Genomic DNA, 25,738 nt, shown 5'->3' with positions numbered 1-25,738 from the left:
ATATTAACACCAGCTAAAGCCTGTTGATGCATATTCTACACAAACCAAGGATTGTACTAAAAACATTTTCCTGATATCTGGTGATTGAAGTTATGCTAAATCATGACTTGTTTAGCAAATGAAAACAAGTCATGATAAATAGTAAATAGTAAATAGTGGTGGTTTGTGAAATAGCGACCCATTAACGTTATTGAAAAGTTCATTTATTTCAGTAACTAAATTCACTAAGTGAAACACATCTTCTAGATTATGCACAAACTGATGTCTTCAAGCTTTTATTTCTGTTAATTATAAGGATTTTCTGGCTACAGCTAATAAAAACGTCACTTTATATAAGAATTTTACATCAAACCAATAAAAAAAAAATACAATCAATTTAACATAGAAATGTGGGCTTAAAGAAAAGTGTGTTTAATACCTGCTTGAAGATTATTTTCAAAAGGTGCTTCCAGTTTGTTTAAATGAGCCTCATTTAACGCATATTTTTAATTTACAGAATGACTGTGTTAGGCAGGTGGGAAGTTGCTCAGGGCAGCATCAGAAATGGGGGTTACACAAACTCCAGATAAAATTATAGAAATGATCTGTCAGTTTAATCATGAAGAAATCTTCTATTACTTTTATGTATGTGGAATCTATGGAGATATGGCGCCCCCAAGTGTTGAATATGCATAGTGTTCCATATTTTGTGCATTTTGTTGTTCACCAGAATATCAGAGGATTTTCCTCATTTTTCTATTTATTCACTGGAACCAACTGCTACATTCAAATGAACAACCTCCACTTAATTTAGTATTAGATCAGCAAACAAAACACATATTGTTTTTATGTAACTGGAATTGAACAGTAAATAGTTAAAGACTTTTAAGACTTATAATACTGAATACTAAATACTAAATAAAACATAAAGATTACAAAGATAATGCATTTATTTTTGGTGTATAAAATTGTTTAAAAATATTCTTCGTCATATTCTTCGTTGGCTCGATGGGATATTAATTGTCCGGAATTATTGATACATTTAAAGTCAAACTAAAGTGCTGCTGCATGAATAAATCTGCTAACACAGTTACAGGTTGGGAAAAAAAAAATCTGAAAAGCTTAAAGAAATTTGACCTAAATAGTCTGACTGGTCAAAGTCAGCTGAGGTGAGAAAGAAAAATTACAAAAAAACAAAAACAGAATTTAAAGCTTAAACACTTAAAAGTTAAAGGTCAACTAAAGCACCCGCAGGAACCACTTAGTGTAAATGTGATTATACAGGCCCATGCAAACCGCTCGATAGTCTGACATAAAACAGACTAAAGTTTAACCTCTAACTTTCCGATCCAGATTCCCAGTCTTCTCAGGAGCGACCCGGCTGCTGCTTCACCCCTCCAGCCATGGACCTCAGCATGTCCCCGTCTTCTCAGCGGGCCCTCTCCCTGTCTCCGTCTCCGTCCTCCCCCTCGTCCCCCTGCCCTCCATCGCCTCTGGAGTCCCCTCACAGCAGCAGCAGCAGCAGCAGCAGCCCGCAGCCTCACCTCTTCTCTCGGGTAAGAGCCGCAGGTTGCACAGTGACACACAGCGACATGCACACAGTCACATCAGACGGCCACGGCAGCACTGAGTGTGTATTTAGCTTGAAACTATTTTGACTGTTGACTTTAAAGCTGCAGTATGTAACTTAAAAAAAAAAAAAAACATATTTATATTTTTACATGTGTGTTGAAACTGTCACTATATGTTGTGACAGTTTGGCAGGAGACAGGTAATCTGTGAAAAAAAAACTGAGCTCCTCTGACTTCTCTCAGTGCTAACTAGAAACAATCAATCAGAGCCAGGAGGCGGGTCTCATTGCTGTCAATCACAATCTGGTGTGGCGTTGCTCACTCCCATCCCAGCTCCCCTCTTGCTCTCTACTAGCTGGCGGAGTATATTGTGAATGCTAGGCTAGGTAGCAGGACCACCGATTGTTTTCTTCTTTCTTTACCGTCATCTTAAAAGAAATATACACTTAATTAAAATTCACGTTTCCATAGTGAATACGTCTTTCGTTTGATAAATTATGAAATGGTAGATTCTGCATCTTACTGTTTTTTTTTGTTTTTGTTTTTTTACACTTGTAGGTAGATTTAAAAACTAATATTAATGTGGCTCCAATGGACAAAAATTAAAGAAAAAGCTAATCTCTTATTTCAAAAACTAATCTCTTGGATTTGAGAGTCAGGAAAATTTGACGTCCGGTGCTTTATCTGCTTTCTACGGAAGCGCATTGCTATCACGCAGGAAAAAAAAAATTTCGAGCGCTATCACGTTATAACGTGATACGTATCTCGTTAAAACGTGATAGTATCTCGTTAAAACGTGATACGTATGTCGTTAAAACGAGAACGTGATACGTATGTCGTTAAAACGTGATAGTATCTCGTTAAAACGTGATAGTATCTCGTTAAAACGTGATACGTATGTCGTTAAAACGTGATAGTTATCTCGTTAAAACGTGATATGTATGTCGTTAAAACGTGATAGTATCTCGTTAAAACGTGATACGTATCTCGTTAAAACGTGATAGTATCTCGTTAAAACGTGATAGTATCTCGTTAAAACGTGATACGTATGTCGTTAAAACGTGATAGTTATCTCGTTAAAACGTGATACGTATGTCGTTAAAACGTGATAGTTATCTCGTTAAAACGTGATACGTATCTCGTTAAAACGTGATAGTTATCTCGTTAAAACGTGATACGTATCTCGTTAAAACGTGATAGTTATCTCGTTAAAACGTGATACGTATCTCGTTAAAACGTGATAGTTATCTCGTTAAAACGTGATACGTATCTCGTTAAAACGTGATAGTTATCTCGTTAAAACGTGATATTTATCTTGTTAAAACATGATAATTTTAGGTCCAGGAAGTGGCGGTATTATGCTAGGCTAGTACAGTGGCTAACATGAATTGGTCAGGTTTCCTTTCATGTTTGGTCTACAACATGTAGAGATACGGATGCTGCTTTGCACTGTGGTTAAAACCATTAATAGCATGCGTACTCTGAGCAGGATCCTAAACAGAACGGGACTGCACCGAAGGAAACGTCAGTCCGGTGTTCTATCAGATAGCCATACGCTGTCAGGATAGCATACATGCAGTGAATAGCATGCCCGCGCATGCGCATTAAGAAGTCCGACCGTCAGTGGAGTTGTCAGTTCAGCATACGCAATAAGTTATGACGAAAATAAGTCATTAAATTGTTTATAATATGATATAATATGATAACTAGATAAATATACATGTGTTGTCATGGTTTCAAAGTGTATTTAAAGCAGGTCTGACTGCAGCTGCAGTCAACTACAACACACGCCCGTGTAAAACTCATTAACCTACTTAACCGCTAAATCAGGATGCCATACAGCTGTTAATAACAAAGTGTATGATGATCTACGTCATGATCCTATGTTGCTGATTAAATAAAATCATATGGTAATGACAGCGTATACATGTCTGAGCTAAGCGTATGACTATCTGACAACGTATGCTGATCTGACAGGACACCGGTCCTCTAGCTGTAGCGGCGTTCCTGACTGTCTGGATCGAAGCTCAAGTTGGCTTCCGATTGTAGCTTCTGATTTGGGAAATGGCTAAAGGGAGATTATAACGGAGGCTCAGACGTATTTGCTGAACAGTTTCTGTTCAGATTTGTTTTAACAGTACACTTGCTGAACTACGGCTGTTCGTAACCAAGCAACCGAAATCAACAGAAGCCTCGATAGTGGCAAAAGACAAAACTAGATCCTGTTAAGCATTCTTCAAAATAAAAGACTTCCTCTCTCCAAAATAAATCATACATAAAGCTTTGAATTTAATTATTTTTCACGTCACCTTTTGGAATTGTGTACAATCAAGTTAAATTCGGTGAATAATAATAATCATGTAAATTATACTTAACATATGACTTGACATATGACTGTAAATAAGTAACTAATCATGGAAATTATATTTAACATATAAATGTTAAGAAATCATTTGTTCTGCTTTAAAAACGAACATACATCGACACTTCAAATCTGGAGTAGATTATTCTAATCTACGCTAATGGCAGAATATTTCAAACCTAGTTTGTGATTTGTGAAATCTTTATCTGAATTGAAACCTCAGCAATGAGAGATTTAAAAATATGTTCGCATCTGGAATGCATTAGAAATAAACTCCTATCACATTTACAATATTTGTTATTATTTTAACCTTCTGTTTTCTTTCACTTTTTTGTCCTAGAGCACCTGCCTTTTTGTGTGGCTTACAAGGATCCATCAGCTGGGATAATAATGCCAACAACTTTTCAGATTCCGATTTATAGTGATGCAACGTAGCATCAGAGATGAATAATCTATTCCAGATCAGAAGTGTCTAAGTATGTTAGCTTTAAAAGTTTAATAGTTAAAGATGCTACTCATCTCCTTAATTGGTCACATCAATATTATAAAAATTACAATATTGCCAAAATTCTTATATGTTTTCCAATCAGTTTCAATTTCCTCACTCCCCTTCTTCTTTAAGGAGCTAAATATAACTTTTTCCAACTTCACTTAAATGGTAAACGCCCGAGAATGAAACTGTCTGTCTTATATCAGCCATATGACAGAGGGTGTTAACAATTATCAAACCTATTATGTTATTTCAACCCAGATCAGGGCAGCAATGTTTTACTTTACTGCCAGACAGCCCCCAGCATGGGTTACTATTGTGTCCCACTGGATCTCTATTGCTATAGACTTGTACATGTACTCATCAGGCAGGAAAAGGTCAATTAAGCAAACAAAATACCAATTTCTGAAAAATACAATGATGATCTGGCAAAAAACACTTGATTATTTGGGAGAAATGCAACAACTATCCGATGTAATGTTCATCCATGTAGAGCAGGATTTAAACTGCTAAGAATATAACTAAAGTGTCTGATCTTTTTTCAGGGAAGGTATTTATGTAACTTGAAGAAATTAAAAACAAACATGATATTCCTACAAAATATTTCTATAACTATCTTCAAGTTCAGAGTTTTATTTTATCAAAGTGTTATTAATTCTTCAAGTACTTCAATGACTCATGTCTATGCTTTTATTTTGAAGTGGTTCCCTTTATTGGAAGGAGGTTTGTTCCGTTTATTTCTTCTTCTTGACGTTCAGTTGATCTGTTTGTTGTTTACTGTTGAGACTGGTGCCGCAGTCATTGACGATGTAAGTTGTGGTGTTAGTCATGTGTCATGAATAGGTGGATGTTGGTTGTCACTTCTGACAGCACTTATTTAGTTACAAGTGTGTTCTATAGTTTATGAATGTTTGTTTTGCTCTTAATGGTTGGAATTTAGTGTTGAAACTATCTTTGTATTTGGCTGTTGGTCTTGAGATTTGGGCAGTTGGAAATAGACTGATTCCAGGTGTTGTTCTGCATCATTCAAATTTAAACAGTGCTTTAGAAAGGAATTAATGCTGATATTTAAAGTTTGTTTGCTCACTGATGTTAATTTTTAAATGGTAATTTGAATCTGTATTATTATTGTATTTTCAGAAATGCTTCAATTTATTTGCACCGTCCTGTCAGTAATTCTTCAGTAAACCATTTAAACACCCTGATGACCAGCCTGCTTTCTGACCGAAGCCCTATCGTGATCAGTTAAGAAAATCCAGCAACAGAGGTCAAATCCTCAACATCAAAGCAACACAATAATCTTTATCTACCCTCTTTGTCTCCATTAGAAAACATTATTTTAAGTCACCTATATGGTAAAGGAGAGGTGTCTCTTCTTTGCTCCTTGTTTGTCGACAAATATTAAAAATTGTTGACCAATATTTGACAAATATTATTATTTTATTTTTTTATTTTATTTATTTTATTTTATCAGGTAAACCCCGTTGAGATACACATCTTATCTTATTTTCAAGAGGGACCTGGGTAGAAGTCTGCAACACACAGCAACCTGGTTACAAAATAAAATTAATTAATGCATATGCAGAAGTGTAAAACAGTAGAAAAGAATTTAAAAACAGTGACACTGTTTAATAGAATCTCGTCTGTTTTTAAGAATCGCTCGAAATAAGTCCAGTGAAACCAGCTTTGACATCTTTATTTCAGACTGGAGCTGTTTCCAGGCTGTAGGAGCCATCACACTAAAAGCTTGCTTCCCTTTTTCAGTTCAGAAAAGTGGAACATGCAAAAGAAAAATATTGTTAAAACGTAAAGAATGGGAATTAACAGACCTATGTAAAAGAAAGTTTAAGGATGCTGGAGCCAAGCCGAGTAGAGATTTATGAATCACGATCATTAGGTGATTGTTTCTCAGGACGCTTAAAGGAGGCCATTCAGCTTTTGCTGATTTATGATTTATTTTGGAGAGAGGAAGTCTTTTATTTTGAAGAATGCTTAACATGATCTAGTTTTGTCTTTTGCCACTATCGAGCCTTCTGTTGATTTCGGTTGCTTGGTTACGAACAGCCGTAGTTCAGCAAGTGTACTGTTAAAACAAATCTGAACAGAAACTGTTCAGCAAATACGTCTGAGCCTCCGTTATAATCTCCCTTTAGCCATTTCCCAAATCAGAAGCTACAATCGGAAGCCAACTTGAGCTTCGATCCAGACAGTCAGGAACGCCGCTACAGCTAGAGGACCGGACTGACGTTTCCTTCGGTGCAGTCCCGTTCTGTTTAGGATCCTGCTCAGAGTACGCATGCTATTAATGGTTTTAACCACAGTGCAAAGCAGCATCCGTATCTCTACATGTTGTAGACCAAACATGAAAGGAAACCTGACCAATTCATGTTAGCCACTGTACTAGCCTAGCATAATACCGCCACTTCCTGGACCTAAAATTATCATGTTTTAACAAGATAAATATCACGTTTTAACGAGATAACTATCACGTTTTAACGAGATACGTATCACGTTTTAACGAGATAACTATCACGTTTTAACGACATACGTATCACGTTTTAACGAGATACGTATCACGTTTTAACGAGATACTATCACGTTTTAACGAGATAACTATCACGTTTTAACGAGATACGTATCACGTTTTAACGAGATAACTATCACGTTTTAACGACATACGTATCACGTTTTAACGAGATACGTATCACGTTTTAACGAGATACTATCACGTTTTAACGAGATAGGTATCACGTTATAACGTGATAGCGCTCGAAATTTTTTTTTTCCTGCGTGATAGCAATGCGCTTCCGTAGCTTTCTGCACAGCTGCACAAAAACAAAGAAGGTCAAGTCAGGTAAAACACACTTATTATGCAATAAAATCCAGAGTTTTTAGATAAAAGAATATTACGTGTGGTTTAAAACCCAGTTTTGCGAGCCGTGTACACCAAAAGAGGAAACTTGTTGCCTAGTTACAAGTGCAAATCCCAGACAACACAGCAACCACAGCTATAAAGATACTTCATCATGACTTGTCTTAGTCCAAGTAAAGCATGCAAAGTCTTATTTTATTAATTTATAAACATTAAATGATACAATCGTAGATTATGATTGACTTTGTTTTGAATTATTACTTTTGCACAGCAGTCTGAGACATATCTTTAAACTTCAAAATGAATTTTGCCTTTAAATTTGTTTCACAAACAGAAATGAAAAATGCTCTTTGCAAAATTTCACAAAACATGACAATCTTCAGATCTGTGTCCTCATTTGATTCATCCAGTAAACTTGAGCAAAAATCCACTTGACGTGCGTCACACCGACCCCTGACTTCTTCTTCGAGATAAATCAAATTGTAGACGTGCTTCAACTATGAATAATAAAGCATGTTTTTTTTTTATTGAAGACTAAATCTTAAATCTCTCACAAGAACATTTTTTGAGCCATTAAACTTTAAGCTGACAACTTTAAGAGGTTTTTCCAAAGATTTCTTTTTCTTCTCTAATTCCCTTTACTGACTGGTCTCAGTCACTCCAAAAGCCAATCCCCAGTTTCTGTTTTTAAATAAATTTGATCAATCTGCCATTTTTCAAAAGGAATAATTATTTTTGCTGTTTCCTTTTCTTTTTAAGTTATTAAACGATGTTCCTATTTTCAACAGCATCAAAACAGTTCTTGACGCTGTCAGACAACAGGTCTAACAGTAGGGGGCAGTAGATGCAACAGAAAGAAACTGTCTTTTGATTATAAAAAGAAATGTGTTCCACATTAGCAAAAAGGACAGCAATGGATTTTTTTCCTAATTTTTCCTTATGTTTTTGTTGTTCAGCTGTAACATTTGGGATTTTAAAAAATAGAAGAAGAAAAAGATTACTATTGAATTCAATCGATCCAGTGCCTGGAAGTATTAAGAGATTTTTTAAAGCATCTTAAAAGTGCAAAAGAACAGGTTAAAGTTAAGAACTTTTCCTCCGTTCATAGAAGTACTCATTTTTAGTGTAATGTGAAGGCAGTTTGTGTGAACTCTCAAACCTCTCTCCGTGTGATCGGCTCCTCTGGTAGGAAGCGTCTTGGCATCACAGCGTTGACGGTGGAGCCTCTCAGCCCGGATTTCCATTCTACTTCCCCATGAGGAGCCTGCAGAGGGGCTACAGCTTTTCCTCCTCTGTGTTTATCGGCCAGCACAGAGAGAAAGCCGTTTCCCCAGAACCCTCGCAGGAAGGTCAGCTGGCCTGTCGGTGGAAGAAGGTAAAATTCCTGCTCAGTTTGTGCAAGGTCTGATTAAAATTATCTTTCAATATTTAAAGAAATAGTCGTTTCTGATACGTCTGATGTTCAAGTGTGGGGAAAAAACTGCAACTGTAACTCTGGCCACTAGGTGGTGGTATAAGCAAATAATAACATTAATATCAAATAGTCAAATAAATAGAAAAAGAAAAGACAGAGTAGTAAGCACTAAATATTACACTTAACAGAAACCAATACTGAACTGCAACTTATGCATAACATGTTGGAGAACTTTGAGCAAAGTTTTTTATTTGTAAAATCAGTTATATATATCTGCCAAGTGTGAAGCATTGTGTACTTTTACTCGCTTTGAAATAGCGTCTACAAGAAATAGCCAGGAGATGTTTCCAACACCTCCCACTGAAATTTAATTAGAAGAGTGTTTGAGTTTTATAACAATGTCTAATGATTGACACAGGGTGAATGAACCCGTCATATGTTCATTCAACCATGTGAACCACACGACTAAGATTCCCAAGAGTTAGAAAGTTAAACTATATTATATACCATTCCTGACAATAAAATACTGAATATCAAAAAATGTGAATGTAAAATTAGGAGTCAATGTAAATAGAAAGTCCTAGAAATTATTACGCATGGATAATAATATATAAAGGTTAGTGTTTTGATTTAAAATGTGAATTATTGAGATTACACATTGAGATAAAAGGCAGTGGATAGAGTATAAATATATTTAAAACCATTTCTGGTGCTTTCATATCTCTTGGAAGAAGAGAGCTGATCTCCGGGGGATCCTGGGTAAGATAAAGTTTTAATGAAAAACAATCGTTGGTTGAGAAAACGTGACAAGAGGTGAACCAGAACCAGAACTAAGAATGGAGAAACATCACTCAGTGTTTTATAGTCTCCTAATCATGGTGTACCATGTATTGGTACACTGGGGACTAGGAAATTAAATCTAATATAAAATAATAACTAGACACAAGAAATAAACAAACTAGAATCACTAGCTAAGGACTGAATAAAGTAAAACAGAAACAAGGCTGATCTAATCAAAAGAACCTGATTTCTTCTGTATTCTGTAATGAATACAGAAGAAACAAACCCAAAACAGGAAAAAACTTTGAGGAAACTGCAAACATGCTGGAACACTGACTTTCTTGAAATCAGTGTCACTAGTTTAGATTTTAGATTAGATAGTTGCCTTTGATTAGCAGTAAGTGGAACATTGACCAACATACTTGGTCAATGTTTGCTTTGTGATTGCTTTGTGATTTTTATGATGGCAGTTTATTGCTTGTTTAATAATTAGTAACTACATTTTATGTTCCTGTGATGTAAAGCACTTTGAACTCCCTTGCTGCCAAATTGTCCTGTGCAAATATGGCAGACTTGATTTAACCAATAAGTTATTGTCACATAATGTCTTGTACAACATCCTCACTGATTTCTGTCCTCTCCAGTGTCACCTGCTTTTCGACTCACTCCAGGAGTTGGTAGATCACATTAACGACTTCCACGTCAAGCCCGAGAAAGACTCTGGGTACTGCTGCCAGTGGGAGGGCTGCGCCCGCAACGGGAGAGGCTTCAACGCCAGGTACGGCGCACACACAAGGGACAAAGGGTTGAGCTATTCACACCGGATGTCCTGTTGGAAAAAGGATATATTGGGTGTGGACTAATCTTCCACGTTAATGACCTTTTAAAGAGAAGTTGTCCAGAAAGAACGTTTGAGAGTATTCGAATAAACAAACCTATGGTGTCCCACCAAAGTTCATGTCCCGGTTAGGAGCAATTCTTTAAGCCAAATCTTTTTGGGTGATGCACACACCTACAGCATCAGCAAAGCACATGTATGACGGTTGTAACTTTATGTTGTTTGCGCTGCAGGTACAAAATGCTGATTCACATCCGCACCCACACCAACGAGAAGCCGCACCACTGTCCCACCTGCAACAAGAGCTTTTCACGTCTGGAGAACCTGAAGATTCATACCCGCTCCCACACAGGTGAGCCACCCATCCACCCGAAAATCTAAACAAACTGAATACGAAATGCGAAAGACTATTCAAATTAACATTATAGAGTACTGCAAAAGTATTGACTTGCTGTAAAGATATACACTGACTGTAATGTTTGTCATTCCATCAAATTGTCATTGCAATACACTGTATTCTTCTTTCTTTCTAATGTTCTTTATTAACAATGTTAACCGTGGTACAGTTTCTTGGAACCTGTCATCCGTTTTAATTCCTTAGAAGCAGGGAATTTCAGGAGTTTGTTTAGGTAAATATATTAAGCAAATTAGGTCTTGTTGGCCAGTCCTCCAGCTCAGTGGCGGAAGAAGTTGGGTTGGGGGTGGGGGGATAATTACCTGGCCCCTGTGTGTGTACAGCAGGTGTGCTCTTTCACGTATCTTCCGCAGGGAGTTTGGGGGGAGACGGACGCACGGACGGACGGAGAGAAGGAGCGTATCGGTTAGTGTGTTTTACCCAGAAAACAGTTGGAGAATATATCGGCAAAACTATGAGTGAAACAATGACTGGGCAAGCCTACTATATAATTTACAGGGGGACCACCTCTTTATTATTCTACATGCACCTTACTCAACAGGAGGGAGCCCACTTTCTCCAGTCTGTAATCAGACATTAAAACGAATGGAAACTCTTCCTCTCTCCTGGGCCCGGGGTCCCCTGCTCCAGCTGCTGAGGTTTTATAATGGTGACTCTGTAATCTCGATCTGGACAGCTGCAGAATATTTATCTTCATCCTCCTACATAAACTTCTTTTGTTGAATTGAAACATAGCAATGACCAGTTGCTAAAATTTTCTCAATTGATGTAACATTTTCATTCATTATTTCTCTCTGATGGGTATATTTGCTTGTCTAAATGGAAATGGCTGCCTACTTACCTTATGCGACTTTAGAAGCATCAGAGACAACGACATTTTCTTTCTGTTTGAGAAACAGATGCATGTGTAACAAATTTCCTTTTAGCCACCCTGAGTGGACCCTTTGTTGAACAACTTTTGCTGTACTTGGAGCTTAGCCAGTAAGATTCCCCCTAACAGTCTTCAATCTCGCTCCAGGGAGACAACCAAGAGCAAAGAAGTGGGAGGGAAGAACCAAAGATCTTCAGTATGGAGTGGTCTGTTTTTTTGCAGGTCACTTGGACCCAGACACACAAGCAAACAAAATTTATGACTAAAATCATAATTTTCTTCACTTCTGATGTGTGCCCTTCACTGTGGCGTCAGGGGAATTTATGATCAGACTTGTAGAGTGCTATAGGTTATACTGTTAATGTGTAGACTTACCTGAGCTGTGAATCTTTGCAGCTCCTCTAGAGTTAACATAGATCTGCTTCTCTTATTAATGTTCCTCATTATTCAGTCTGTTAACTTTGTAAAATATTCAAAGTGTTGCATGTTGTTATAGAAGCTAACCCTATTTTAAGCTTCTCCACAACTGTCTGGTTAATTTATTGCTGTTTATCATGCTGTTCGTTTATTAATGTTCTTGAACAAATCCAAGATTTCTCCCCAGTGTATTGTAAGCCTGGCGGGTCACCAGGCTTTACTTACAAAGTTTTGCAACCTTCAGGCAACCTTCTCACATCTATTTCTCTTCTTACTTCCAGGCGAGAAGCCCTACATTTGTCCTTATGAAGGCTGCAACAAACGCTACTCCAACTCCAGCGACCGCTTCAAGCACACGCGCACCCATTATGTGGACAAGCCTTACTGCTGCAAGATGGCGGGCTGTTTGAAACGCTACACGGATCCCAGCTCACTGCGGAAACACATCAAGGCCCACGGCCACTTTGTCGCCCAGGAGTCGGGTCCTTCTCCCAGGCTGCGGACTGGAATGGGGCTGGGGTTCTCTGGGCACCAAAACCCCGCCGAGCTGCCCTCCGTAGGCGGGGGGCACGTCATCCTTCCAGGGACAGCGGCAGCTCTTCTCGGCAGCCTTGGAACGTCCTTGCCCCTCTCCGCTCTCTGCCACTCCAGGGCCTTGGATCACCACGGAGCGCCCATCTTCTCCATGAGTGGAGGCGGCCGCTGTGGGATCAGTCCGCTCGGCCTTTCCGATTCTGCGCTGTTGCACCTCAGGCTCTCTGCCGCGTCTATGCTGGGGCTGGGAGCTCTGGGAGGTCTGGGTCAGGTGACAGGAAAGGAGCCAGAGGGAGACAATGAAAACGAGGGGAAAAAAGAGGGCGAGGCTCTCAATCTGTCTGTCGGAGAGGGACCCAGACCAGGGGATTCTTTGTCTTGGGTCATTGTTCCCTCAAACACATTTTTCCTAAAGCCAACAGCTGTTAGTTAAGCTGTGAGAACCACTGTGAATATCGCAGCTTTGGAGGAGGATCAGATTTTAATGGAACCAAATGACATCTTAGCATGGCTTGATTGCACAATTAGGAAATCTGTGAGTTTTGGATGAACTTACTCGGTTATGGTACAGTGCAAACATTGCAGACATGCCTGGACAAGAATGTTTTTAAAAACACAAGAGGGAGTTCTCTTTGAGTTTCCCTTCAAAACAATATCAATTCCTAGAAGTACCCTTGCACATGGTTCTAAAAGGGGCAGTATTATGTTTTTCATGCAAATAATGCCATTTTATAACACAATCAAGTAACTGTGTTAACTTCAGTTGTTACAAAAAAGATATATTATGACTTGAAAGAAATTTGACTTTGTAATTTCTCACCTTGAAATTGGGCTTCTGCTTATAAAAAACAATTGTGTGTATATATTGAAAACATTCTAATTTTATATTTTCCTGAACCTGTCTATAATATTTGCACGGTACCATATATCCCTTCTCTTTACTGGATTTTCTTATGATTTCCAGGTACATTTATCACAGACTTTTGCCTGACAAATCGGCTGCGTCTTTGCACTTACGAAACAGTGGCACAACACTTAATATAGTTACTGTGTGGAATTTATCTGGCAGTAAAAAGAAAAACAAAAACGCACCACATGATGAAAATGTACTTTTTTTTAGAATCAGTTACTTAAGTTAATTGATTATTTAATGGAGCAGATTTGAATTACCGTAACATCCAGACTGCTGAGAGCATCCGAATGAAAGACACGCCCACTAACTTTAAAAAACAAAAGAAAAAGTCTGAAGAAGTTTGTTGTCGCTCTCAACGTCAATTTCGTCTTATGCCATCCTCTTCATCACTCCAGCCTTTCGAAACCCTTTGGCTAAATACCAGCTGCATCGCAGTGTTCAAAGCGTGTGAAAAAAGTAGCTCCTATAGTCTGGAAATTACGGTACTTTTAAACCGCGAAAATGTGATACGACATAGGTTGGAGATTAATTGGGAGATCAGTACGGTTAAAGCTTTACAACTTTTATCAATCTAAATTTTCCATGTGCTACAGAACACCTGTGCCATGATAACAGGGTGTCTTTGGTTTTTGTGTCGTAACAAAAGCGGCTGTGTGTGAAAAGCTCACCTTAGCGCTCCCGCGGGCCCACAGGAAGGAAACTAATTAGCCCTCTGGAGAGTCCCGAAAGGTCTAATTAAATATATAATTTATGATTTACTCCACTAGATGCTTGACCGACCTATCAGTACTGCTACTGTGGATCTCAGCTGCATCGTTGCTTAGTTTCTCTTATAGCTCCTCTGAATCGAATTGGCACCTTTTCATGACTACAGTGCATGATGGCGAGACAGAAAGTGCATCATTTTACAGACATTGTGATGTTTTTTTTTTCTTTCTTTTTCAGATCACAATAGGAAAATAAAATAATTTGACGCAACTGAATGTAGGGTTATGGTTAACTCCTGTATTTAGGGATAACTTTTTTTAACGATAGCTTATTTGTCGCTGCATTCAAAGACAACGATCTAGGCAGGATCAGCCTGGCATCTTTTCAACGACGGATTGGTCATCAAGAAAGACAAAGGTGTGTGTGTGTAAATGCACATCTGCTTCAAGTGACTGTTAATATGAAGAAAAGCAGATTCTAAGAAACTGAATGATATCTTGGTATCCTCAGAGTGTAAAAGAAAAAACAACAACATCCACATTAAAACCCGTCTGCATGTAGTTTGCATGTTAGGAATTTTGATGTTTTACTTAAACCAGCACACACTGCCAGTGTGCCCAAAGTTGTACTGCTAATATTATCGCAATTATTTACTTGTCTGTTGCTGTGTAAAATGGGTACATTTTATTATTTTCTCTTTTTTGTTGTTGTTCAAATATAGGGAATAATTTGAAGCACCAGTTACAATTTAAGCAACGCCAAAGACGCTAAAAGGATGAAAGAAACATTTCCTTTCCTTAAAAAAAAAAAAAAAAAAAAAAACTAGAAGAGTTCGACAATGGCCACAGGCGGCCAGTACCTGCCCTCATTTATCCTGTTTGCACATGACTTTACGGTAATCGGTATATCAAACGTTTTCCAAGTGCCTTGTGTTTCATCTGAATTATATAAACGGAGAATTATTTACTCACATGTACAAGTGTTGAAGTGTCTTCTTTTTTAAAAAGAAAAAAAAATCTGACAGCAGATGTTATCAAGACATCAGGGCCCTTTGCAACACTTTTCATCGACATCAAATGTTTTTATGATCTGTCAATAAAAACATAGAAAGAAAATCAAAATGGCCTGCCTCCCACTTTATTTATTTATTTAATTTTTGTAAAACTTGTTTTTTGTTGCTTTGGTATCGTTTGAGTTCCTCGTGAAATTTCGGAGACGATTTTAGGTGTCGCCTTCAAGCGTTTTGTCGTTCAGCCTGTGTGTCTACAAGCATTCGCCGTCTTTGGAGAGCAGAAACGATCGTTTCAGAAACCCGCTTCCAGAGTTGATTCATTTCAAAACGTCACAAAAATCAAGCATTCTGTTCTTTCTGTCCTTTTTTTGGAAGTGTTACAGCGCCACCCATTGGCCCGGCATACTTACTACATCAATTGCTAATGAGAAAAACCTGAAATGTTCCCACTTTCTTTGGGAACTTTGTTTTGGATTTTAAGACACGTATCACACGTGATATAATGATTCTTAAAATCTTGCTTTTAATGACTCCATCCGTCTACATTAATTAGGAGTGTAACTATCACTGTTGTAAGAAGAGGATCCAAGCACGGAGAAGGACGGATAAAGGGATGTTTCCATGAGGTCCACCTCAACCTGACAGACATAAACATGCAGTAAATAAATCGATTTTCAATCAGTTTTATCCACCAAAGAGTTAAGAATAAACTCGTAGGTCGTACTTTTACAGAGGCTCTTTAGAGGCTCCATCATTTACTGTTCCAAATCGAATTATGTCGCTTCATTTACTGACTTGTGTTCTCTCGGCGTCTCTCCTCTCAGGTGTCAAATGTTTTTCGATGGAACGAGAGATGCTTCAACGCCAGAAGCTTTGTACAAAACACACAATGAAAAGCAAAGAAAGTGAAGCTCTTCAGATCAGGTGTGGCCCAATAACTTCCCACCCTTTTGATCTTCTTTGTCTTTTATTTAAGAGCATTACCAGGCTGCATCACGATGCACACGCCATTTTCTGTTAGAATAAACTGAATTTTATGGTTAACTTCATGCTAGTTGACAGTTGCGCTCACACCAACGACAAGCCGCACGGCTGTCTGACCAGCAATACGAGCTTTTCACGTCTAGAAAACCAGAAGATTCATGTTACCGCAGAGCTCTGGCACAAGGTTCAAGGAAATGCTTTTTAAAAAAAACAAAAACTGTTTCCGTGAAACAGCGATGTGAAAAGCCCATTCTTTTCTGTCGCTGACTGCGTTTCCATTGACAATAAGTCTGCGCCAATTGAAATTACAAAAATAAATGTACTTAATGCCAACTTTAAAAGAGAAAAAACATCACATTTTTAGGCTATGTGATATATGCACAAAACATTAAACCACACAGAACCAGGCTAATTAATTAAGAAGAACTCATCAATCCATCACACATCAAACCACCATGGCCGTTTTCCTCATATCTAAGGGTAATTATAGGCCCATTACGCTGTGCTAGCCACAAAATTTGTAGAAATGTTAATCAAAATCGAGCTGTGAGTATTTGTTGAACACTCAGCTGTGCTGAGTTTGTTTTTTATTTAAAATAAAGAGATCATGACGTGTTGTTTTGGATATTTGATTCAGTTATTTCTTTTCATTTCTTATTTTCTCTCATCCAAGCCTTCCTCCCTCTGTCATTAACAGCACTAATGTGACATTTATTAAGAAGAATATATAGTTCTCACTAGACTTGGAGCTTTTAACTTTGTAAAGGTTAAATGACAAAGCAAACGCTGCTGCGTTTACATGGGATAATGTTACTGACGCCTTTCCACCCAGCTAGAGTAAATATTAATTATTTCACTGATCAGAGGGTGTAAAATTTGAATGCGTTAACGGTCAGTCAGACCCAATACCTGACGTTTTCCTGTCTCTTTGATAGCTCAGGAAAGTCCCGATGCACACAGATCAGAATCACAGAGGAGAGAAATATTATGTTATTTTAATGACTTTATGATTTATGCGTTGTAGTTGTGAAGGATCTTTTTTCCCTGCCTGAGGAAGAACATATGAAATCTGAGAAGGTGCAGTGCCAGGTAAAACAGGCCTTGTTTGCCAAGCCTTTCAGATTACTCTGTTTCGTAGAAGCAGAGAACATGATGAGCTGGTTCTGGTGGATGTATTAGGGTAATGTAATCCTGTTCAGTGTGGAAACTTGATCCTGCAGGAAAGCATAAACAGCATATTTTCCAAACTTCTTTATATGATCTTTATATAGACAATAAGCTTGCCTCATTCGAACAGCTAACACAGAAATTGGACATCCACAAGTCACAGTGGTATTTACAATTGAGACATTTTGCAATGTCGAATTCTGGATGTTTTCCTCTACGTCCTCTGACTTCTCTTTTAGAGGAATTTTCCATGGTTCAGATCTGTAGAGGACAAAGTCAATAGAAGTGTGATCTATAGTTACTGAGCTTCACACTGTAACTACATTTAATCATATTTTTGATTCGCCTTATATTTATTCATGCTATTATGAAACGGTAGAAGGAAAAAATTGTAAAATTAACATTTCCAACCATACTTTCAGTTTTTCTTTTTAAATTACCATCAATAACTGAAATTAAGCATGAAAACAATAAATTAGAAGATTTGGACACATCCAGAAACGAGTTGCTTGCAATTTTGATGGTTGTGCAGGAGGATCCACTTCTGCTTTTCAAAGATGTATGGTTGCATAACTCTGCATCCGTTTGCAGCCATTTTCACATCCGAGTGTAAGCTTTGAATTAGCGTTTGGGGGTCGTGGCCAGGAATGACTTATTGGACTTAAAGTGACAAGACACCTTAAAACATCTTGTTCTGAAAGGAGCTCAAGTGAGCAGACTAAAATCTTAACTAAGAATTATTTTGTGCATAAAAATGTAACGATCATGTTTTGTATAACGCATCGACCTAACCTAACCTGTTCAACGAAGTACAAATGGTGTGTGACCTTTAAGCTTGCAGGTAATTGTAGATGTAGATATACAATTTTAGTTAATATTCAAATGAAAGTAAATTAGCTCTAATCTATGGGGCCAGACTATAGAAACGATCAAGTACTTTATTTGGTAAAGTGCTGTCCAATTAAAAGAGGTTTAAAAAAAGACTTTGACAGTTCCTGGAGTGTAGCTTTCCAGCTTCCTCTGTTACGGTTTTAGTATTAACTTCTCACTCCTGTTACCTTTATTGGACAATAAATGAGTGACCATTATTTTTCAAAATTTCCTCTTTCTCAGAATCTTCCTTCTGCTTTCTAACATCCGTTTCTCTATTATTCAAGGAAAAAAGCCATCTGGCATTTGTGAAGGCTGCAACACAATGCTGTTCAAGCTTTAACGACCGTCACCGGTAGCTGTAACGCGGATCAGCCCAACCGCAGCAAAGGGACAAAGGCCAGAGAGCTGAACCTTGGTTATTTGTCACTGAGCCGTCAGGAGGCCTGAGAGCTCAGAGCCAGAAGACGGAAGCTTTTGTAATGATTAAGCCACTTTATTGCTTCACATGTAAAAAAAAAAAAAGATGACGCCCATGTACTCACAATATATTGGTGAAATTTGTGCAAATTAGACACAAAGCATAACAGAAGCAGTTTATGCATGTAAGCAAACCATGACCTGGTTGTGGGGTGAAAGGTCATTCAGCCAAGTAGATGGTGTCACTCCAAAAGCAAAAGACAAATTAATGAAGAGAAAAAAAATAATGTTAAAACTAACAAAATAACTAAAACTGATATTGAGATTTTCATTAGCTGAAATAGAAATAAATAAAAATGGTAACTGAAGCGTAAAAATTGTGACGTTCATGTGACAGCTGGTGTTGTTGAATGTAAAACAATGTGTGGTGTTAATTTATCAAAAAAAAAAAAAAAATGGGTGCAAACTTTGTAACTCTTTCACAAATGCTGATTTAACACCAGGTAGTGTGAACACTGTTAAAGTAAGACTGGCATATTGCAGAAATATTTAATTTGAAAGTCAAATCGTTAGTTTGTAAGCTAAATATTTAACTTAATTAAATATTAAGTTTGCAGCTGACATTTATAACTGTAGGAGTAAAATATAACTTTGAAAAATGAACACCCAAACAAACCAAACGTTAAGTGTTTACTGTGTAACTTTACAAACCTCATACCAATATTTGCATAAAAACAGTCTTAGGCTACAATAATAGTAATAATAATAATAATAATAATAATAATAATAATAATAATAATAATAATAATAATAATAATAATAATAATAATAAAATTCACTCAGCCCTAACAAATTACATAAAACTTACCTTATAAAGCGCAGCCTGCATGAATGGGACGGTTTGGGAGCCTAATTTAATTGAAAGTTTAGAAACGTTTTTCTTTTCATTATTACAATTGTAGGTGTGTTCTTTTCTTCAGTACCACGCCCCTCACATTTTTCTTTTCGTTTTCCGTGTTAGCAGAAGTTAAAGAGTTCACTCCCCCCGGTGACTGCAGCTAGTTGTACACCTGTCCATAGAAATGACTCGTCCCTTATAAGCCGTCGTTAGTTTGGAGTCCCGCGGGTGAGAGGCTACAGTACTGGGGGGCAACCATTGAACCCGGAGGCTCGGAGCGGGTCGGCTCGGTTCGCAGCAGCAGCAGCCATGGGGGACCAAGACGCTGGTTCGGATGGAGAACTTGGCCTGAGAAAGTAAGGGCTCTGAATTATTGAACTCACTGAAACTTCAGTCAACAAACCTGGAGAAGGAATTGTAGTTCAACATGCTGCAGCGTGTTCTCTTCCACAGAGAACACGCTGTTACTTTTTATATCAGAGGTAAATCTTAACTTGGTCAAATCCTCTCTGCCCGACTTTAATATTTTTGAAGCGATTTTTAAATATATATATATATTTAGGCCATGCCAGCTCCGTTATAATACAAGCGGCATTTTAATTTTAAGCATTTATTAATTTTCCATGTCTCCAGGATTGAGCCTTGGGGTGCTCCGTGAGTGCTTCTTTCTGTTTTCTTAGCTTCGTTAGGTTCACCACTGTGTTGTCCATAATGGCTTTAAAATGTTTCTGATCTTCATGGGTGAAGGGATCTCAATCACTTTGCTGATCAAACATTTTCGTATTTCTGTAGTTTGTTGCCTTTTGAGATCTTTGTGCCTACTTCATGTTGTCAGACAGGTTCTATGAAAGAAGAGACGTCTTGATTCTACAGCCATAGCCTAAAAATAAATAAATAAATAAATGTTCCACATAAAAAATTACAAAATAAATAAATAAATAAATGGGTAATTACTTTTTCACAAAAGGCCAGAGTGGTTTGGACAGTGTTTATTAAAAAAGAAAAATCCATAACTGAGTGCAAGCATTTAAACTCTGGTGCTGAATTTTCTCTATTGCTGTCTAAGAACAAGTCAGTTTGGTACCATAGATATAGCTGATCTGACTGTGATCGAAATGTAATCCTAATCCTGAATCTACTTAATCTACCGACAGTCAAATGTGCAGGTAGATGTATTTTCACTTTTCTTTCCAGGAAGCCCAGCTATCAAATGTCTCGTTTCAGCTTGAAACAAAATTAAGTAAAGATATTTTTTTCACTAACAGTAATTTTTCGAGATAATAAACTGTATTGACTCAAGGAGAAAAGTCTTTATTACATGGTTTGAATTAAACTTGGTCATCATTTTAGAGCAGGAGGTGATCATGAAAGGCACGTGACGTTTCCGATCCATTTCCACTCCGAAGTTGTTCGTATTTCACACGCTTCCTGTTGAGTAGCGTTTCTGCGCTTTGGTTTGGTTATAGTAGTATATAGCTTTGAGATAATCGCTGCATCGTTTGGTGATGGAGCCAAGAATTGGGTGAAAACCGATTTCCACATCACGTTACAGAAAAATTTCCCGTTGCTTTGGATGCAAATTATATAAAAATATATGAAAAGAAAACAACACTGATTGACAAGTCTGTATTTCCTGGGTTGATGGTGTTGTTAGTCCTGGGAGAGACGCCTTTTTAAAAATGATTATTATTATGTCTAGAGGAAAAATTGTCATTTTCTTTTATGTCAAGCTTGCATGCGGTTGCAGTGTGACAGCTGCAACTGCCACGCTGCAAAACTTGGCGTTTCACAATCCATCATAGCCCCTAAGCTGCATACATTTCCAAAATGCTGAAAGTGCTTTATAATGTACATTAACTTCCTTATTCTTAGCTACTATTGTGTGTGTGTGATGATTTTAATATTAAAATGTTATGATTTTAATATTTTTAGTGACGTAGGATTTGTCCTGACGTACTCCAGAAAGAAGAGTGCAGACGTGACAAAAGGAGACGGTGAATGCGATGACCACTGAAAGAAAAACTATTTAGCCTAGCTAACACTCATGACATAAAAAAAATGTTTCTATCATGCAACTGTTTTTGATTAAACACATAAAACCTGCTACAAAGTGTTAACGACACGCTAAACTTTCTGATGCTGTGAAACTGCACGCGCTGATCGGCGGTGAGATTGCTTGCGCTTTAAAAAAAAAAAAGAAAGATAGGAAATGAAAGCACTAGCAGCAAGCACTTTTATCATGGTGTTGGAACACTGCCAGCATAACCATTTCACTACTGGTTAAAACTGTTATCTGTCATATCAGCCTGTGTCTGGGTGTGTGAGCCAACATCCTATTCCTGTGGTGAGCAGACAGTTCCCCGGGTGATGTGTAATGTTTTATCACTTCTCTAGAGCTTTTTTCCCCCATGTAAGCTAGCATTGAACAATGTGAACGACTAGCGATGTACAATCACTCTTTGTTTGTATAGCACTATTAATGTGCTTCACATGTAAAATAGGCAAAATAGTTACATTAAAAAAAAATTTAAAGCACAATGACCCAGAATAAAATAAGTGATAAAAGCAAAAGAAGTGACGACATAATCGGGCTAATTGTCCAGCTCCCATGAACTAAAAGGAAAGGAAACACTTTTTGTCACTCAAGTTTAAGCTTACTGTCTAAACTTAAAAGCTTTTACAGGATTTCACTTTCATTCGTTCAATGTAGAAAGATGGAAAGGTCATGCACTTTTGTCAACATTATTTAGCAACAAACAAAACTTTTTGGAACGTTACTAGAGATGCACCGATCTGATTCTAACATCTGTATCGGTCCCGATATTAAAAGACATTCTAGATCAGGTATCGTGACAATGTTTCCGGTCCATAAGGGCAGATCTGTTCAGTCTAATTCTATCTCACAGTCACAAGAAGAAACAGATGAACTGATGTTTCTATGTTGGTGAAAAGATGTAATCTTTAAAATGTATTCAGTGAGGCCTTCCAGTTAATCTGCAGTACACTGGTACTGGTTGACATTTATAGAAGTCAAAGTCTGACTCATATGAAGATGTGATATTTCTGGTTTTTCAGAACCTAACATCTTATAAGCATCGTTTGTGTTGCTTTTATCTGCCGCCTGTCCTGTACCCTTCTTATTATAGCATGCTAGCATGTGTGCAGCTAAGTGAGATAACTCTGTTTGTAAAACTACTCAATCTGACTGGTGACTGTTTTTTTTCTTTCACTCCAGAGAAGTAGGATAAGTGGTTGGTTTGTCCTCCAGAAGCCTTTAACAGCACAAATAGCTCAGCTTAACTCTTAAGTCTAAGCAGTCTGAGACCACAGGGTTCTATTAGGAAATAGTTCTGACGTATCACGGACCTCGACCATCTTCACCATCGCTGTGGTTTGCGCATGTAGGTTGTGCGTCAGATTCACAGGAGAAGAGAAAAAAAGAAAAGAAAAAAAAGAACTGCGTTTAAAATTTTAACACGTTAAAATCTGAGAGATTAAGATGATCAATTCATACTTTTTACCTTTGTCTTTGTTAGTTGAAGAGCCCGTTAAGACGTTTTTTCTGTCTACGTTTTTTTTTTTTTTTTAATCTTAATTGCTTCAGTGTTATGCATTTTAATTTTTTTTGGTTGTTTTTTGTTGTGCATCTTGAGTTGTTGTAAATGTGCTACATACATTTATCTGACCTTTGACCTTAGCCAACATGTGCCGCTCGAAAATAATGCCAAAGTTCTTTACATCATTACCAGAGGACAATTTAATGCCAACTAGAGTAAGTGACTAGCGAAGCAGTTGTTCTTTTAGAGCCTCTGTCACGTCCTAACTTAAAGGCAGAAAATTAATTCATCCTGTTTTTTGCACTGAATCGTGTGGCACTCCACAAAGTGCATGAGGAAGATTATTTATTTGTGTTAATGAACAAAGTCTGTCAGAGAACTGTATCCAGGACATGTGACCCTGAAGTTAAAGTGTCGTTAAGCAGGTTAAAGGAGGAAATGGGGCTGAACGCGGTTAGTGGACAAGTTTCAGCTGAATAAAAAAAGAGAAATGTGTGTTTTTCTTGTACTTTGCCATGATGCCCTACTTAGTGTTGGTAGATTGCATGAAATCCTAATGAAAAGTAACTTAAGCATGATGGGTTGGGTTTGTGTTAGATAATTTTTTTTGAGTGGATAAAATTCTTATTATGAAATGGGGCAAAATAACATCACAGCTATTAAGCTGCTGATGTATTTATTTCGTATCATATTGATTTAGGAATGAAACGTTAATGAGTTTTAATTAGATTTTTTTTCCTTTCCAGACAGTTTCCCAAACACCTGCTTCATCAAAAGCTTCCTGCGTTCCACTCCTGGTTTCAAGGACTGCTCATGCTGTGTCTGCTGGTGTTCGTCGTGTTCTTGGCCTTTTCGGACAGCACCCTGTCGTGGTCCGAAACGTTCTCTCTTCAGAGACAGTACCAGCGTTTTTTCAACCAGAGCTGGCAAGTGCGCGCACCTGCTTATCTGATTCACCCAAAACACAGAGCTTTTGTAAATACAATGAAGGAAAAGACGACACCGACCCCTGAAGGCCTTCAGTACCATGAAGCATATCCGCACAACTACAGGTTTGTCATGGACAACCCCGAGGTTTGCAAAGTCAACTCGCCTTTCCTGGTCCTGATGGTGCCGGTGGCACCAAGCAACGTTGCGGCTCGGGACGCGATCCGGGCAACGTGGGGCAAAGACCGAGTGGTTCAGGGTGAGACGGTACTCACTCTGTTCGTGTTGGGTCTCGATAAAAGACACGACGTTGAGAAGCTCCAACAGGAGAACCAGCAGCACAACGATCTGATCCAGAGTAACTTCCTGGACACGTATCTCAACCTGACCATTAAAACCATGGTGATCATGGACTGGCTGGCCACGCGCTGCCCTGCAGCGGCCTACGCCATGAAGGTGGACTCTGACATGTTCCTGAACGTCGATAACCTGGTGATCATGTTGAAGAAACCAGGGATCCCCCAAAAGAACTATCTGACAGGAATGCTCATGTGGAACAGACCCGTTATCCGGTCCAAGAACTCCAAGTGGTATGTTCCCGAAGAGATGTATCCCGACCCTCAGTATCCCACATACACTCTGGGCATGGGGTATGTCTTTTCCAACGACCTTCCCGCCAAATTTGTGGAGGTCTCAAAATCTATCAAGCCTTTTAACATAGAGGACGCTTATATTGGGATGTGCATTAAAAAGCTGGGACTTTCGCCGACGTCTCCGCCAGACCCTTCACAGTTTAAGGCGTATAATTCTAAGTACGATCGCTGTGAATTCTCTAAGATCATTACGTACATTCTTGGCTCTTCGGAACAATTGAAAAACTATTGGGCAGACTACAAGAAGCCTGGACCTCACTGCTAAAGCCGTTCACACTACGGATTCAATGTGATGATGTAACTTATTTCTAGATATTCTGCAGGTTGAAAAATTGCGAATGGCAATCAACGTTTAAAAAGAAAAGAGTTTTTTGCTTCAAATTTCGTGAAGCAAAGCTGTTATACATGTTATACAGTTAATCTGGCAGGATGTGAAACACTACTGGAATTGATGTGCAATTCTTTTAAAAATGGTTTGATATGTTTTTTCTGTGTGTTTTGTTATATTTTAAAAAGGAAATTGCACTGTTATTCAAACAGAGAAGCTGGCCTGCACTTTACTGAGTAATGGATGTCATCACCAAAACTAACATGTCAACATGAAAAAAGGGCAAGAACTTTTACTTGAAGTTAGCACAACATAAATTAGTACATGCAACTACGACTATCAGAGAAAAGGTTGCATTATGTTGGCTATGTCCAGTAAATTAAAAACATAAATCAACTGTGTTCCTGTTAATTGATTTTAAACGATGTACCTGGGATTTTGGAATAAAATGTTACGTTTTGTGAGTTTTGTATTTGATTTGTTTTTCTTTTCAGCCACAATTTTCCACATGTTCTTTAGATTTGTTTTTAATTGTTCTGGATTTTGACTTAGTACATACTAAAACTCATCACGATATGAGGGTTTCATATCCACCATTAAGGATGTTGACTGATGTTGATAATTGTAGATACAGGACTTTTTTATTGGTTTTTGTTTTAAATACTGCCGAACTGGTGATGTGGCGTTTCCCGTTCCATCTACAGTTTTCTTTAAACACTGTAGTTTGTTTTATTTTTAAGCACCTGTGTGGGGAAGTC

General features: G+C 38.0%; 2 protein-coding genes across 2 annotated transcripts in view; both read left to right on the top strand.

The window, feature by feature from the left end:
* The window catches only part of LOC106931217 (zinc finger protein GLIS2-like), a 37,121-nt gene extending 21,836 nt beyond the window's left edge, over window positions 1-15,285 (top strand). Inside the window, exons 3-7 of the mRNA XM_088009418.1 lie at window positions 1,333-1,535; window positions 8,464-8,649; window positions 10,113-10,246; window positions 10,540-10,658; window positions 12,291-15,285. Of these exons, the coding sequence (XP_087865544.1) occupies window positions 1,333-1,535; window positions 8,464-8,649; window positions 10,113-10,246; window positions 10,540-10,658; window positions 12,291-12,976 (1,328 nt within the window). The 3' untranslated portion in view covers window positions 12,977-15,285. The remainder of the gene's footprint in view (window positions 1-1,332; window positions 1,536-8,463; window positions 8,650-10,112; window positions 10,247-10,539; window positions 10,659-12,290) is intronic.
* A 4,357-nt stretch (window positions 15,286-19,642) lies between these two features.
* LOC106931222 (beta-1,3-galactosyltransferase 1-like) lies at window positions 19,643-25,444 on the top strand. The gene is made up of 2 exons (XM_015009212.2): window positions 19,643-19,871; window positions 23,819-25,444. Exons 1-2 carry the CDS (start codon window positions 19,825-19,827, stop codon window positions 24,915-24,917), a joined length of 1,146 nt encoding a protein of 381 aa, XP_014864698.2. The 5' UTR covers window positions 19,643-19,824; the 3' UTR covers window positions 24,918-25,444.
* Window positions 25,445-25,738: the final 294 nt, after the last annotated feature.

Source organism: Poecilia mexicana, unplaced genomic scaffold (assembly GCF_051168715.1).
Source record: "Poecilia mexicana isolate PSO_F unplaced genomic scaffold, ASM5116871v1 scaffold_2, whole genome shotgun sequence".
NCBI classification, from domain to species: Eukaryota; Metazoa; Chordata; class Actinopteri; order Cyprinodontiformes; family Poeciliidae; genus Poecilia; species Poecilia mexicana.
The sequence above is the reverse complement of the archived record's forward strand: the minus strand, read 5'-3'. Positions and strand labels throughout refer to the sequence as shown.